Here is a 17,978-nt window from a genome sequence, read left to right on the forward strand (position 1 = left end):
GGAACGAATAGTTAACATATTCTACACTTGCCATCATAATCCATTATCTGGTACATGGATGAAATCCCATCATAATCCCATATTCCCCGTTGTCACAGCACACTTCATTATTTACTCAAATCAATAAAACAGTAAGTGAATAATCTACTCACTAACACTACTCACTAACAAGGTTCCCTGAGTCAGATCCATGATTGGTTAATTACTTTACCTAATTAGATCATTGAGATGATTGGATAATGAAGAGATAACATTGAATAGGAACAATGGGCAGACTTAGACCCCTGACCAGGATTAGTGACACTTTGACTAGGGTTGAGCCGATCTTGAGATTTCAGGATCGTTTTTAAAATCCGATTTTCGATCATTTTCCAGCCGATCCCGATCATGAAATTTGCTCGATCGCCGATCGGGATCCGATCTTTTCCGATCCCTCAACCCTAACTTTGACACATTGTAGATCTTCATGACAAACTGATCATGATGGTTGAGGCCGGAGGAACCTTCTGTAGGGACTCAGATTTTATCACTGGGGACAGCTTCGTTTTTACGGAGTTCACTACGCAGCCAAATTGGCGCCTGTATTCTGTGGGTCGGTACAATTACAGAAAGACCAAATTTTTTATAGTTTTTTTTTTTTATATAGGTTTTAACCCCTTTAAAAGAAAATTCACAACTTTGCAACTATAGTAAAAACTTTTTTTTATATTTTCATGTACAGTAATGCAGAAGGGGTCTTTTTTTTGTGGGGTCAGATGTACTTTTTCTTGATAGGTCTATTGTTTTGATCGCAAAATAGTTGCGCGGCCAATAATCGAAGTCTATAAAAGCCAGGCATGGGAGCTCCCAATAGGATCCTGGCTGTCATGGTAATGGAACGTCAGCCACGATTCTCTTTCTGGGGACCAGTGAGCTACATAAAAAAGCAGTTACCTTAGGAAATCCACAGACCTTGTAGACTTTAATAGGGTCCGTGTGGTTTCTGCACAAAAAATGCAGAGAGAAAAGTGCTGCTTGCGGAGAGGGGAACAGAATAGCCCGAAAGAAGATGTGAATCGGGTCTTAATAGATAGTGGTGGTCATAAGAGACGGATAGTCGAATTTGCCTAATGGGTAGAGGACGTGGTCCGTCACTTTCATTGCTCTGACATTGCACTTCAGGTTGATATGGTAAGAGTTTCCATTGTCTTATACTTTCCTGTACAAAAAAAAAAAAGAGTGCAAAACTGAAAAAGTGCTGTATGGGGCACATGTATCACAGGATATGGGTGGGTACATAACAGCATAAAACTGGCCAAGTCACCTGGCCCCATGCCGGCTGCCACTCCTGTGGTTATATTACTAGCGAGATGAGTTTATAGTTTCCTTCCGATCAGTGGAAAGCGGAAATATTGGCTTAGAAGACACGATGACATCATTGGATCAGGGCATGGCACACAACACGAGACGTTTTATATGATTCACATCACTTTAATGCTTCCGAAGGTCTCAGAACTGGAGATATATGAGATGGACAGGTGGAGGGCAGGGACTTCCTAAGTCATCCCATCGAAGAACACTATAGTCAGCCCTGTAATGGCTGATAACAGAAAGCAAAAGAGCGAACATACAGGGCAAGATGAAGGTCTGCGGATCAGCACATAAGATGTTATCTATGGCTTCTTTCATCTATAACATTGCAGCTCAGTCCCTTTTACTTCAATGGAGCTTTTGCTGCAATACGAGACGTGACCCATGGACAGGTGTGGCGCTGTAGATGAAGGAAAGCAGCAATGGTTTTACTGATCCTCTACATCCTCTTTAAAGCTGAACTCCACTTAGGGGTTTTCCAGTCTCATTAATTGATGACATATCCTTAGAATAGGTCACACATTGAAGAGTGGCCGGGGTCTGACACCCAGGACCCCATCCAGAAGCTTTTTGAAAGAAATTGCAGCATTAGTGTGCGTGCTACGGCCTACTCACAGAACACCAAGCACTGTGCCATATATATGTATAGTGCCTGTGCTTGGTTTTGCAGCTCAGCCCATTCACTTGAATGGGGCTGAGCTGCGAACAGGCCATGAGACCAATAAACATACCGTCGCATGGTTTTCAAAGCCGCTTCAAGCAACTGATACAACCCCTTTAAAAATGTAGGTGTGACTTTAAAATAGAGTGTTGCAGGGGTCTGCTGTTCCCATGACTGATCAAAATGGCAGCTTTGCAAGAAAAAAGTAGTAAAAAAAACCCCTCCCATTGGAAGTAATAGAGCTTGTGGCTCAGTCAGTAAGATGACAGCCTTAGGGAATAAGTGATAAATTGATGATTGATGCAAGTCTGACTACGAAACCCCCACTAATCCCGAGAAAAGGGGTGTTCCATTCATTTCAGTAGGTATGCTAGTGATATCCAGGTGCTTGTGGACTTGTTTGCTGGGGGTCTTATCAGTTGGACCTCCACCTATCTTATCTCCTATCTAGATGTTCCTGAGCAGAGTGAATTGTCCTTAAGAAACAGTAACCTGTAAAATGCTGGAGTATAACATATAGGCCTGGTGTGCGGTACAGTCACGAGGTAGCTGCTCAGCGTCTTCGGGATGTAGTGTAAGAACTCTCTATAATTCTGACGTTCGCAGCAATCTGACTCACGCGGCTACCACACTGCCTGAAACAATTACATTAAACATTACCAGACCGCTCCGGCGTACGCTGCTTGTCGCTACAGTGTTCCAGTCTTCTATTACATCACTGCTTTCTGAATCAATCAGTTGTTAGAGATGGGTTATATTTAGACAATCAGACCCAAAAAGCCACCCGCATCGGTGTTTAAAGGGGAAGTTCACTTTTAAGCTCCTTCCGTTTTAATACTTTTATGGAAGACAGATCTGTGTAGGTGACCATTTTAGATTAGTGGGGGCTTTAAATTGGTTACTTGGTGTTTTAAAATCAATATCTTATCAATATTAGGGTGGTCTAAATCTCCGTGCCCTCGCCGTTTGCAGTGGTTGTTCTGAGTATTGAACTAGCGGCCACCCCTTCAAGCAGCTGATGGGTGGGTGTGCCAAATTCCTACCAAACTAAAATTGAAGGTTACCAAAGCTCGGACAATCCTTTTAAGTGTACAATGAGACGTTCTGAAATTTTTTAATATAATTTGTCTCACTGACAGCAATCAGAAAGCTCGGAAGGGTGGAAGGGGTTGTCCAGGATTTAGGGGACATTCATTGGAGGCCAGGGTAGGTGTAAAACAAACCAGCAAAAAGTCATAGTCAACTATCCCTGGCACTCCATTGTCGACTCCTCTTTCTCTCCCATGCCAGAAGTGGAGAGACTCAGATGAAGGGGTGTAACTTACAGGGGTGTAGAGGATGCAGTCGCACCAGGGCCAAGGAGCCTTAGGGGGGCTAATAAGCACTGGCATCAGTATTGAGATTGCAGCTTCCATCTGGCCCATAAACCAAGGAGCCCCACAGATTACCCTAACCACACTAAGGTGGATTAAACTCCTTAACACCCGCAACCATCACTATCAAGAATTCACCGTAGGGATGAGGTAGGGGGCCCCGGACAAAAGATTGCACCTGGGCCCACAAGACTTTAGTTACATCACAGCTAACATGATCAGACTCCTTCAGCACTTCCTTATATGTATACAAGAAATACAATTCTATTTGCAATCTTTTGTCTACAATTATTCACTGGATGTGTTTGATGGGTGTCCGGTTACTGGCACCCCTACCAATCACAGGGGGTCTGAATACAGTTAGGGTCTTGTAACTCTATTGGACGTCGAGTAAATATGGTGTAAGTGACTTCCACCTCACAGGAGTTTTTGCATTCCTATGAATCAATGCTGTAGGGCAGGGGTGCCCAATACGTCGATTGCGATCTACCGGTCGATCGTAAAGGACATATGGGTCAATCGCGGGATGCAGCCAGGGATTCCCGGTGTCTGCTTGTTCACAGCGCAGGCTGAAAGTCATCTCCGGACACTTGCAGGCGGGGCCGCCGCAGCCCTGATTGCAAACGAGTGCAAGGCCCTTGCCAGTGTCTGGAGATGACTCTCAGCCTGCGCTGTGAACAAGCAGCACCCCGGCTGCTCCCTCCATCCCTAAGAGTGGGGAGCGCATCATCCCCTGGAGCTGCTGCTGCCCGGCCTGCAAGTGTCCAGAGTGCTTGTTCACCGCGTAGGCTGAGAGTCATCGCCAGACTGCTCACCTCTCCTGGGCTCCCTTGGTATCCTGTTCAGTAGTCTTCTGGCCTCTTCCTGCCTTCTGGATGACATGAGAGCTCCAGTCACTGCAAGGTAACCTCCCTGAGGCCTACTCTTATTATACTCTGCGGTTTGTGTATAATAATAGCACTTCTGGTTTGGGCCGAACGTAAATGAAACAGGCGAAGTAACCCATGAATATTCAGCTCTACTTGACACCTCTGTGCTGGGACGAACTCTTCAGAAAGACACACTGCCTAATTATATTCCTTAAAGAAGTTGTCCACCTTTTACAATCCCTTTGTGTTAGAAATCTCTGCCCAAAATAATCTGATGAAAGTTTGCCTTGCTACCGGGACCCCTGGCGATCAGCTTAATCTGCAGATCAAATTGGCAGCAAGTGTTTTATTTTCCTGCAGTGCCACCCCTGGTGAAATTAGGCATTACACAGTGATCAATGGGCTTTCTGTACAGATGTCCTAGGTCCTCCAGAGAGAAAGAGGCCCCAAACAAGGAAACTGAGAAAATGGAATTTGCACAAGGTCTTAGTAAAGCAGACGCCTTTAAGTATTACAGAATATTGCATGTTAGCAGAATACGACTCAGCACAAGATTATTTCTTCTCTTGCACGACGTTGATGAATAGTCACTGAAGAATCCCAAACTATTTATTGGCTTCAGTCTTAGTATTAATTACCATAGAAGACGACCAAATAGCTTCAGGTTCCATCGTCATATTCTAGCTGCGCACATTTGTTTTTTATTACCTCCATCAGAGTTACAATGGGCAGGAATATTCTCTATAAAGAGTATCGTATATCCATGTAGAGCCATCAGTCCACTTTGTAGCTGCACCACGTACACTATTCATCATTAGGACCGACCTGATGGTAATTGAAAACATTAAGCGTTAGCTGATTATTTATTATGGTGCAATGTGGCCTTAAAAAGCTCCGGCCCTGCCATTTGTTTTAAGATATCGCCATCTACTGTTCACGTTGAGAATTCATTGTTTCATAGCAAATGCAAACTTGTTGGTCTTTGTAGGTAGTCTCCTGTTAGCAAAGTATTTTAATATTTAATATTTTCAGAATATTTAGATTAAATGAACAATGTATTATTTGGTCAAGGTTGTCTTTAAAGAAAATAGGGTCCCGGGCCCACCTTGTTATAACCAAGAATTTGTTGTTTGAATGAACCATTCTCAGTGTGAATGTAATGACGATATATGGGCCTTGAAAGACAACACATGTGGCCACAGGATGTCCTGTACATTTTGCAGATCAGTTAGTGTCTCTCATAATACTACTAGGCAGTGGTGTAACTAGGAATGGGGGGGGGGGGGCCCGTGTCGAACTTTTAACATGGCCCCCCCTAGACGCCGAAGACCCCAACCGACCGCCCTCCCCCCCACATTCCTGCACACTCTATGCCCAATAGTGGCCCCTGTACACAGTATTATGTCCCATAGTGGCCCCTGCACACAGTATTATGCCCCATAGTGGCCCCTGCACACAGTATTATGCCCCATAGTGGCTCCTGCACACAGTATTATGCCCAATAGTGGCTCCTGCACCCAGTATTATGCCCCATAGTGGCCCCTGCACACAGTATTATGCCCCATAGTGGCCCCTGCACACAGTATTACGCCACATGGTGGCTCCTGCACAGAGTATTATGCCCACTGTGGACACCCATGAACAATTATTATACTCTGGGGTCTATTCAGACCCCACAGTATAATAATCAAAGACCCAAGGGGGGATACAAACATAGAAACCACTGTCACTTACCTATCCCAGGCTCCGCTGCAGTCCTCTGTAGTGTCGGCCATCTTCCTTGACATTCGGACGTCACATGACCCGGGACGCAGGTCATGTGACGTCAAGGATGTCACACAACTAGGCCCGAAGCCTGCCAGGAGCGTGGAAAGGTAAGCAACACAGTTTTTTATGTTCGCTCACCTCTCCCGGGCCTCCGATCATTACACTCGGGGGTCTGAAAAGGATCCTGCGAGGATCGGTAAGTAAATAGGGCCCATTACCGGCTGGAGTAAGAAAAAAAAAAACAACGTTGCAGTAGTGGCTGTCGCCGGGCCCCTAATGTCCTGGGCCCTGTGGCAGCTGCTACACCGGTAGTTACACCCCTGCTGCTAGGGATGATCTGCAATCATATGCGATAGCTTCCCAGATCATCACACCAGCAGTTTGGGCAGTGTTTCGCTCCACAGCCAAGTCAGGATTGAAGCTCTCACCACGAGGCTTCTATACTCAAATCTGAGTCTAGTTGGATTCCAAACAGAACCTGAATTTGTCGCTAAAGATGATACTGCTCCAGTCCATAGAAGTCCAGATTTCTCATTTATGACTCCACTGAAAACAGTGGCTGGACACGTAATAAGTGCTGTAATAACAAATTTCAGCTAGGTGCCTGGAAATGGTTTGGGCAGAGACTTGGGTATGCAATGAAGGTGCCATCTGAAATGGACAAGGAAACTGTACAGTGTTGGCCAAAAGTATTGGCACCCCTGCAATTCTGTCAGATAATACTCATTTTCTTCCAGAAAATGATTGCAATCACAAATTCTTTGGTATTATTATCTTCATTTAATTTGTCTTCAATGGAAAACCACAAAAAGAATTGTCAAAAAGCCAAATTGGATATAATTCCACAGCAAACATAAAAAAGGGGGTGGACAAAAGTATTGGCACTGTTTGAAAAATCATGCGATGCTTCTCCAATTTGTGTAATTAACAGCACCTGTTACTTACCTGAGGCACCTAACAGGTGGTGGCAATAACTAAATCACACTTGAAGCCAGTTGAAATGGATTAAAGTTGACTTAACCTCTGTCCTGTGTCCTTGTGTGTACCACATTGTTCATGGAGAAAAGAAAGAAGACCAAAGAACTGTCTAAGGACTTGAGAAGCAAAATTGTGAGGAAGCATGAGCAATCTCCAGGCTACAAGTCCATCTCCAAAGACCTGAATGTTTCTGTCTACCGTGTGCAGTGTCATCAAGAAGTTTAAAGCCCATGGCACTGTGGCTAACCTCCCTAGATGTGGACGGAAAAGAAAAATTGATGAGAGATTTCAACGCAAGATTGTGCGGATGGTGGATAAAGAACCTCAACTAACATCCAAACAAGTTCAAGCTGCCCTGCAGTCCGAGGGTACAACAGTGTCACCCCGTACTATCCGTCGGCGTCTGAATGAAAAGGGACTGTATGGTAGGATACCCAGGAAGACCCCACTTCTTACCCAGAGACATATAAAAGCCAGGCTGGAGTTTGCCAAAACGTTCCTGAGAAAGCCAAAAACGTTTTGGAAGAATGTTCTCTGGTCAGATGAGACAAAAGTAGAGCTTTTTGGGAAAAGTCATCAACATAGAGTTTACAGCAAAAAAAAAAAGAGGCCTTCAAAGAAAAGAACACGGTCCCTACAGTCAAACATGGCGGAGGTTCCCTGATGTTTTGGGGTTGCTTTGCTGTTTCTGGCACTGGACTGCTTGACCGTGTGCATGGCATTATGAAGTCTGAAGACTACCAACACATTTTGCAGCATAATGTAGGGCCCAGTGTGAGAAAGCTGGGTCTCCCTCAGAGGTCATGGGTCTTCCAGCAGGACAATGACCCAAAACACACTTCAGGTCAGCACTAGAAAATGGTTTGAGAGAAAGCACTGGAGACTTGTAAAGTGGCAGCAATGAGTCCAGCCCTGAATCCCATAGAACACCTGTGGGGGAGGAGAGATCTCTTGATGGCAGTTTGGAGAAGGCCCCCTTCACATCTCAGGGACCTGGAGCAGTTTGCCAAAGAAGAATAGTCTAAAATTCCAGCAGAGCCTTGTAAGAAACTCATTGATGGTTACCGGAAGCAGTTGTGCGCAGTTATTTTGTCTAAAGGTTGTACTACCAAGTATTAGGCTGAGGGTGCCAATACTTTTGTCCGGCCTATTTTTGGAGTTTTATGTAAAATGATCAATGATTTGACTTTTTTTTTTCATTCTCTTTTGTGTTTTTTCATTGCAAGCAAAATAAATGAAGATATTAATAGCAAAGAGTTTGTGCTTGCAATCATTTTCTGGAAGAACACGAGTATTATCTGACAGAATTGCAGGGGTGCCAATACTTTTGCCCAACACTGTAGGAGTTGCTCATGCACTTATGTGGATCCTTTCTATTAGTGGGGCATCTGAAGCCTGTTTGCCATGGACTATTTGGCAGGCAATTCGTTCGGTTGTTCGGACCCCCCCATAAACCCAAATGATGGAGAGCCCAGCGAAGTTGTGAGACTAGCCTCACTAATAGACTCTAAATAACACTACATACATTGACATACAGTATTATTCCCTTTCAATGCCCAAATAATATCATATAATGTCTAAACAGTAAAAGCTTTCTGTTCAGGCTCCACTTTTTGAGGGTCGCATAGGAAACAGGAGCCCTGGGCTACTGCCCAGTTTGCCACCCTCTATTTTAACACAGTGGTAGACCCAAGGATGTGCCTGAATGTACTTTTATGCAGCTCTGTACATAACAGCAGAAAGGTCTGTGCTGCTCCAGATATAGATAGAAAATCAAGTCTTCAGAGGTAGGAATATGTTAAAAAACAGGGCTCTGGATGGAGATAGCAGTCCTCTGTCAAGATAGTCCACTTTGACACGAACATCGTAAAGGGCCGTCGCGTGGCTGTGAATGGGGGCTATACACATGACTGATATTTTGATGGTCCATTGTCATGGGCTGTCAAAATGTAAGTCATGCCCTATTTTTGTACGTTTTCACAGATCCTTCCATACATTGCAATGTGAAAAACGAACGCCATTTTGCAGTTCTGTCATATGACAGAAGGCTTAATGTTGGAATTTTCTACCAAATCTTTCTCACTTCCAGGGCTGGCACAGTGAAGAGGGGTTTGGATTAAGGCTGTTGATGGTAGTGACTCCCGACTGATGGGCAGGTGGGGGTCCATGGTGTAAGTAAGTTGCTGAACACTTCCAAATACGATGGTGGAACAAATTCTTATTAAAACTCTTCTGACGTCTATGGAGGTGTACAATCTTATAATTTATGGGTATATCTTTTCCATACCCAAATGTGGGGTAAGCCAGGAGGTTTGGGAGTATTAGTAGTTCTGGTCACGGTGGAAAGGGTCTCTACCAAATGACAGGAAGATGGCCCAATCATCTGTGCTCCATATCCTCCAACATGGCTGCCTATGACTACAGATTCCCATTCCTAGTGAGTACGAGCATTAGGAACTCATGTCTTTCCCATCCAGAAGCTTCCACTGATGATATTTTGTCCATTGTACTCCATAGTCCAATTTTTGTGGGTAATGGGCAACATTATAGTCTTGACCTTTCCTTCTCTATTACGTATAAGAAGATTTACGCAGTTCATCGAAAACAGAGATGAAGCCAACTCGACCCATGGGCCCCATAGCTCCTGCGTTCGTTTATAGTGTTTATGCCCTTATTACAGCAGACGTAGTTGTTTATTCCTAACAAGGACACTGTGGAATAATTCTGAATAACAAATATTTTTAGTACAAAGCATCCCTTCAAATGTGAGGATATAAATGGTTAAACGGGTCGACTAAGCCTTATGTCTATATCACTAGTCAGTGTCTGCCCGGTCTATTTTTTAACCCACAGTGTACCCGCTGCTCCGTCTTCTTGCTGTGACTCAGGCAGGAGGGTAAATATTGCAGTCTATTTTGAGAGCCGGCCTTGTCGTTGACGTTGGGGTGTTTTTCGCATCGCTCTGGATGATCACTGTTCCCATCCTGTGGGCACAGGTGCAGAGGTTTGGGCTTGAGCGTCTGTTCAGTCAAGACTTACCAGAATAAACATGAAGGCGTCGGGGGTTTTATTAAAATAAATGGAATGTTTACATGGGGTTTGTCTGAGTCAGGCAGGCACTTCTTTCAATCTTTCACACATGCGAGAATGCCAGGGAGGCTGCAGGTGTAGCGGGGCACTGCCAGACCATAAGGGTTGAGCACGGTAGCCAAGCTAAACAGAATGTCTGCACGGTAGTTGCTGCGGCTCTGATCTTCCTCCTCCATCTTTTCTTATGCCGCAGGAATAACATTTCTGCGGGAGGTTAGACTCGGTCTGTCGGTACCAGCTGCTCAATCTAACACTATAAATATGAGTTACGGGTACGCTGCAAGTTTAGGTAAAGTTGTAAGGTGGTGGAAACAACCCCCTTCAACAGATTTAGCCTTATGTGGGTGTTTGACGTAAAAGTTCCTATTTAAGATAGGCCCGGTGTGCTCTTATGCGCATTTGGTTATTGCTCCGTGCACAATATTGTGCTGTATATTGCAAACCGGAAACTCATTGCACTGTATTTGGATAAATCCTTATAGCAAACTCAGAGGCAGCTGGTGTGAGCGTAAAACAATAAAAGTCATACTCGCCTATCCTCGGGGCTCCATTGTGCAGTCCCGGAACCCATTAACCTTTTGTGCTGAAACTCACTGGGTCAGAAGCAGAGAGGCTCGCTGGAGACAGATTGATGACGTCACTCAGTATCATACCTGGTGACAATGTGACCATTTATTTGGTTCATCTTCTGATGCACTGGCATATTAGGAAGCCAGCTGTATTCTTCATTCAGATACAGAATAAAGCTTTAGTTAAACTGATAAAAGACAGAATCATACACAGCACTCCACCCCCTGGTGGTAACAGTTTTATATATTCAACAAAATAGATTTAACGCTAGAGTTTTATACCAGTCTTTATATCCTTTGCGCTGCCAGACAATGCACTTAATCCTCCGTTAGGCGTAGTGCGCGTCACAGGCGCCCATAAATTTCAAAATGCTCTCTCTCTGCTAAAAATGATCAGAAAATCTCCCCCTTCCCAGTAGTTTCCTAACTTTTTGTGCTCTTTGAAACCTGAAATTTTCTTTTTATATCAGACCTTCAGGAGAGCAGATATGGCCTTGGGCATCTCTCAGGCACACTGCGTCTAATCGTGTTGCAAATTTAAAGGTTGGTATTTTCAGTTTTTTTTCCCATCACAATAGTTTATTTAGCTTGATTTATGAAGCAACAATGCACAGTTGGGGGAATAGGTAGGTTTTTCTATGAAAAAAAATAGGCTGGAATAAGGCTAAGGTCAGGTTTAGGGCTAGTTCACACGGGGACATGGAGGAGGATTTTGACAGCGGAATCCACGTCATAATCCTCCTCCATACAATGTTAGTCTATGTAGACGGCTAGCTTTTTATTGTCTGCTAGCAGAGAAAAAGAAGCGGCATGACTTTTCTTCAGGCGGAAAACGCCTGAAGAAAGCAATAAAAGTGAATGGGAGGCGAAAAACACACGTTTTTTTCCGCATGTTTTTTTGCAAAAATTAGCGACGCCTTTTTTTTTGTGCAAAAAACGCGACGCAGCTTTTTCGGCCCATTCACTTTACAGGAGGAAAAAACAGCCTGGCTTTTTTTAAAGCAGTTTTTACAAAAAAAAAAAAAAAGCTCCAAAAAAAGCTTCTTAATTTTTTCCGGTGCCAAAATAGGCCACACATTATTTACGTGTGAACTATTACACAGGGTTTTTTGGTCCGGAATCTGAGGTGGAGGCCGCCTCAGGTTCCGATCCAAAACATGGATAGCTGTGAGTGGATGCCAGTGCAGTATACCGGCATCCAGTTGTACACTCCGTCCCGGATTAGGCCCAAAGAATAGGCCTAGTCGGGAGGGAGCGTTTTCAGGCGGCTCCACCTGAAGAATGAGCATGTCCATTCTTTTTTCCTGGACCCGGAATGGGAGCCGTCTTTTTGGACTGGCTTTTGAGTTGGATACGGCATCCAAATCCTGACCAAAATACCCCGGGTGAACTCAGCCTTAGGCTGAGTTCACCCGGGGTATTTTGGTCAGGATTTTGAGACGGAATCCACCTCAAAATCCTGACCAAAAACAAGGCTCCCATTGAAATCAATGGGAGCCGGTCAGTTCTTTTTTCCGAGAGCCGTTTGTTCCAGTTCTCGGAAAAAAGAACAGACATGCTCATTCTTCAGGCGGAGCCACCTTGCGCCATCCAACTGAAGACACTCCCTCCTCGGCCCATTCATTGGGCCTAATCCTGAGTGGAGTGTACGACTGGATGCCGGTATACTGCACCGGCATCCAGTCGCAGCTACCTGTATTTTGGACCGGAATCTGGGGCGGCCTCTGCGTCAAATTCCGGTCCAAAATACCCTGTGTGAACCCGACCTTATGCGTACTCTCTGCCTGTGTTGCTTCAGATACACTGCTGAACTGGCCAGACAAAATCTTTGATTCATCTAACCTTCTTCATGTCTGACTCTGAGTGACTAGTTATCAAGTAGCATCTTAACTGCATTACCACTAAAGTTTTTTTCCTAATTTTTATATTCAGTAAGGGCTCGTTCACACACGGAGCGGGTTTTGACACTGAGACGCTGCCGTTAGGCGGAAGCCGCGGTTCAGCGCGCCGTGGCTTCTGCATGAAGAAAGGGCAGCTCGCTTCTTTTTTTCCGCTATCGACAGCTGCCAATAGCGGAAAAAAGAAAGCTAGTGGTCTCCATAGACCACCATTGAAAGGGGCGGATTATGACGTGGATTCCGCTGTCAAAATCCGCCCCTTTAGCCCCGTGTGAACTAGCCCTAATAGTTATGTCATATAAACTGGAGGCTATTTGCCGGTATTTTAAAAATTTGGTACTTTTTATGTTTTTTTTGTGGAAACCATTATAGACTATGGAGTCCATGCCAGGAGTGACCGTTTTTTTTTTAGGGTCCTCATGTGGAGAACTGAACTCTAAGGTGAACCTTTAAGGGCTCGTTCACACGGGCACAGAGGGAGCAGATTATGGTGCTGAATCCACGTCATAATCCGCCCCTTCACAATGGAGGTCTATGGAGACCGCCAGGCTACTTATTTCCGTGAGCGGCAAAATGAAGCGGACTGTCCTTTCTTCAGGCGGATTCCAAAGTCGGCCCATTCATTTGAGCCTGCTCCGGAGGGGGAAGCCACAACTGTCGTAAGCCATGACTGTCGTATTTTGACCAGAGAGTGATGTGGCTCCCCGCGTCACTCTTGGTGCTAAAATCCGTTGTACCGCTCCCCATGGTAACTTAGCCTCAGCAACCCAGTTATCATACTGCCCCATATGTCCCCTTTACTACCCCTGCCACACACGTCCTTTTTATTACTCTTACCAATGACACCTTTAGTGTCTCCTGGTGCCAGGTTTAATGATTTACCTCAGCTGCACCCTGTTCTCCTTTGCCTCTGGTGCCCCCTTGGCTCCTCTACTCTGGGGTGCGGCATACATGCTCCTTCACTTTCAGTCAGTCTTTCTAACCATAAATACTCGGCAGCAATGATTTTGGCGGGAAACATGAAATCAATTTGGGTTTACCACAAACAGCACTGGCAGTCTGATAGACTACAGCAACGAACGACACGATAGCTCCACCCCTCGGATGACGTATATGGCTCAGCCCTGCGCTCTCTACCTCACATCAGTAGTCGTGGCCGAGTGGTTAAGGCGATGGACTAGAAATCCATTGGGGTCTCCCCGCGCAGGTTCGAATCCTGCCGACTACGGAATGTTTTTAATTTTATTTTTTACAGTTAATAATCCCCCTTATGTTCCTTTCTTTACATACAATGCTGACACAACCCGCTCATATTAGGTAATAACACGCAATACCCGGACTCCGTATTATTTACGACAGTAACGTGGGACGTGCAGCGCTCGTCTGGACGCTGCCCTGTGCTGTATCCTGTCCCGTGATTGGGACACTACACAGCCGCCGCCTCTTCCCGCCATGGCTGCTCCGGTGCTCACATCCAGGTCAGTGTACGACTTCTGTTAACTGTTGCCGCGCCAGGATATGGCGACTCTTTATTCTAAGTTGTCGCTAGTTATAGGGGTGACGAGCTTCCTGCGCTCTCAGTCGCTGCTGTATACGCCGCGCTCTCTGGGGGATACAACTTCCTTTCTTGGGGTCACTGTGTACGATCAGGTTCCCATAAGGCCTAGCCGAGAGCGTAGCAGCCAATCAAATAGTTTGTTTCGTTGTCTAACCGGTCCTAGACAAATTTAAGCCGGCATCTGATTGGTTGCTAGGTATCGCCTGTTCTGATGATATATTCGAGTCCGCATAGCAACCAATTAAATCACTGCTTTCATTGTCTAACCTGGTTTAGATAAAAGCTAACATCTGATTGGTTGCCGTGGTCAACTCCTGTGGCTGCTAACAACGGAGTCTAAATAACAGCCTATCAGGAGGCTGGTTTCATTTCCAGGCTGCCTGAGACCGGGAATCTGATTGGTTGATATGGGCAACTGTCCAGGGATACATCTGCACCGCATTATAAGTAACAGAGTCATTGCAACTTTTAGAAATTACTTAAAGGGGATGTCTGATTTTTATATATTATTATTAATTAGAAATTACTTAAAGGGGTTGTCTGATTTTTATATACTTATTAATTAATTATTATTATTAATTACCTCTCCCCAATCCTCGGATCCCAGTGGCGGCCACTTCTATCTTCATTTTACAGGTCCCTACGCTGTTTGTACCAGTTGACTACAGCAGCCAATCATAAGCCTTTGTGGTGACCTCTTCACAAACAGAGTCCTGTGATTGGTTGCAAGGGTCACCTAGAGTAAATGGGGCTTCAATGGTGATGTCAGCCAGGGAACCAGTATACAGAATACCGAACCTGTCGCCACCGGAAACGGAGGCCGTGGGGTGGAGAGTAATGTGATTTTTATCTTTTAGGGCCCGTTTAGCAGCCCTATTGAATTATAATAAAAATGAATTGGAACAACTCTTTAAGTAAGATAAGGAGGAGATTTAGTCAGGATTTACATGTAGCATGTCCGTATGGCGAAACGGGGCGTGGTTTACCTCAGTTACCAGGGTTTTGTGATATGGTGTCGCACAACGAGGCCGATAAACGAATGGCAGCAAAACTAAGGCAATAAGGGCTAGTTCACACGTTGGGGGCCGCGCAGGTTTTGACACAGAGAGAGACGTGGCTCGCCGCGACTCTCTCTGGTCTAAATCCGCCTGCCACGACTATCGCGGTCGCGGCTTTCCCCTCCTGTGCCGGCTCAAATGAATGAGCTGACACAGGAGGGTGCTGCCGCGGCTTCCGCCTGAAGAAAGGACATGTCGCTTCTTTTCTCCGCTAGCAGCAGCCCGCCGGTAGCGGAAAAAAGAAGCCCGGCGGTCTGCATAGACCACCATTGTAAAGGGGCGGTTTTTGAAGCGAAATCCGCTGTCAAAAACCTCCCCTTTGCTCACGTGTGAACTGACCCTAAGAAGTAAAACGCATGAGGATTTGTCACATGGTTATGGTATGTGTGAACCCTTTCTACAGAATAAGGGGAGCCTCGCTGACTGGTGCCCACAAATCACAAGAACTCATCTGGCTGGTTGGACAGAGTTGTATTCATTTCAGTGAGACCCCCGGAGATGGCTAAAACATGGCTCAGCGATCTCTGGCAGGCACATTGATATCGATGGAACACTGTCCGACCAGCCATGACATTGAAAACTGGGGTGTAAAACACCCCAAATCTTGTAATCGATCAGCAAGTTACCCCCTGTCCTGTGTATCGGGGGAACTCATTTTTCACTTCTAATGGCTGTAAAACAAAAACTGTTGCAAAGCAAAAAGTTGTGCCGTTGCCCATAGCAACTCATTAGATGCCACCTTTCCTTTTTCATTAGCCCTTTGGAAACTTAAGAGCAGGAATCTGATTGGTTGCCATTGGCAAGTACTTCACTTTTCCATTCCATCAGTTTTCACACAATTTCCGGTGGGGTAATGTGTGTGTGCCCCATAAAATTTTTAGACATGGCCTGCTGTATAAAATATAGACTGGACCCCCCTAAACGCTCCGAACCCCATGCAAGGTTGAAAACTGGCTTAGCCAAAGGGGTAAAGCCTGCGACGAAAGCTGATTCTTACCAGGAGTGCGTCTTCTGCGGGATGACATATATGTCTCTAGCCATAGGCCTCATGTGCACGACTATAGTTGCCTTCAGTATATTGTCCATAATGGCCGACAGTATACAGACCCATTCATTTCTATGGCTCCATACACACCTGTCTATAGTTTTTACTGATCAGTGCTTGGGCTGTTGAGATCATCTGCAAAATATGGAACAGGTCCTATTCCTGTCCACTTTTCCCTTACAGCCTCATCCATACAAGCGTAGGGAGTCATACAGGTCTTTTTACGGATGTCCTACTGTGTCCTACTGTGGATTAGTTTTTGCGGACAGTAAAAATCACTTTGGCCATGTGTATGTAGCCTCAGGGGGTATTTACTGCCAAAACCACAACAAGGCCAAGGCCCCATGTTAAGGAAACAGTGTTTTTGGCTGTGGAAATGCGTTGTTTGCATGAGGCCTTAGGGTGTGTTCACACTGATTAGCCTCATATACAATGGGGTTCCTTAAAGGGATTCTACCATTAAAAACCTTTTTTCTCTGGATAAGACGTTGGAATAGCCTTTAGAAAGGCTATTCATCTCTTACCTTTAGATGTGATCTCCACGGCGCCGTTCCTTAGAAATACCGGTTTTTACTGGTATTTAAATTAGTTCTCTCGCAGCGATGGGGGTGGGCCACATCACTGAAAATGCGATGAGGGCGTCCCCACTGCTGCTCGAGAACAGGATCCTGCGACGCCTCTATCTTCTGCTGGATCCTCCCCTACTTTCCTCATCTTTCTTCGGCGGCATCACCGCCTACGCCTGCACAGTTGGCTCTGCCAGTGAGACACTAGTAGAGCCGACTGCGCATGCGCGCAATTCTGGCCTCAGAACTATGACCGCCGGCTGGCATGCACAGTCGGCTCTACTAGTGTCTCACTGGCAGAGGCAACTGCGTCGGCGGTGACGCCGCCGAAGAAAGATGAGGAAAGTAGGGGAGGATCCAGCTGAATATAGAGGCGTTGCAGGATCGTGTTCTCGAGCAGCAGTGGGGACGCCCCCATCGCATTTTCAGCGCTGGGGCCCACCCCCATCGCTGCCAGAGAACTAATTTACATACCGGTAAAAAACGGTATTTCTAAGGCACAGCGCGGCGGAGATCACATTTAAAGGTAAGAGATGAATAGCCTTCCTAAAGGCTATTCCGACATCTTATCCACAAAAAAAATGGTTTTTAATGGTAGAATCCCTTTAAGAGTGAGCTTTGTAATGCAAAATGCAGTGGGAGGCGTATATCAGGAGGATTTAAAGAGCTGATTTTGAGGCAGGTCTCTCCTCAAAATCTGCTCTAAATACATCTGTAACAACCTAACCCAAGACGGATTGCCATGACCATGTGCTAGATGCCAGCCATGCCGTTCAATCGCAGATGTCATCTGTGTGGCGCCAGTGCACTGGTCGTGTTTCCGCAGCCCCATTCATACAAAGAATAGGAACTATGGAAGCCAGGTAACCTGTTTTAGTGGGCAGGCTTTCCATTGATCGGGTCTCCCTGCCGATCCAAACGACGAGGAGCAGGGCCCAAGTGTGAACCTAGCCTTAACTACTAATGAATCAGGGAGGAAACTGGGACATTTCTATTTTTAGGAACTCCCAAGACCTTCTGGAAGAGTAGGCATGTCTGGGCAGCAGGTGGCGCTCTTCTTGCCTTCAATGTGACAGAACACAACAATCCACATTGGAAGAAAAAAAAAAAAAAACTAAAGTAAAACTGAAAGTGATTTTGATCATCTTGTACAGGCTCAGTATATCACTAGGATATGCCTAATATAATAAGTTGTG

General features: G+C 45.4%; 1 protein-coding gene and 1 non-coding gene across 2 annotated transcripts in view; both read left to right on the forward strand.

The window, feature by feature from the left end:
• The first annotated feature begins 13,701 nt into the window (after positions 1-13,701).
• TRNAS-AGA (transfer RNA serine (anticodon AGA)) lies at positions 13,702-13,783 on the forward strand. Its single transcript has one exon. It is a non-coding gene; the product is annotated as a tRNA-Ser (tRNA).
• Positions 13,784-13,881: 98 nt separating this feature from the next.
• HS1BP3 (HCLS1 binding protein 3) overlaps positions 13,882-17,978 on the forward strand; it is a 63,437-nt gene continuing 59,340 nt past the window's right edge. Inside the window, exon 1 of the mRNA XM_075269197.1 lies at positions 13,882-14,033. Coding sequence (XP_075125298.1) covers positions 14,008-14,033 — 26 coding nt within the window. The 5' untranslated portion in view covers positions 13,882-14,007. The remainder of the gene's footprint in view (positions 14,034-17,978) is intronic.

Source organism: Leptodactylus fuscus, chromosome 3 (assembly GCF_031893055.1).
Source record: "Leptodactylus fuscus isolate aLepFus1 chromosome 3, aLepFus1.hap2, whole genome shotgun sequence".
In the NCBI taxonomy this organism is placed as follows: Eukaryota; Metazoa; Chordata; class Amphibia; order Anura; family Leptodactylidae; genus Leptodactylus; species Leptodactylus fuscus.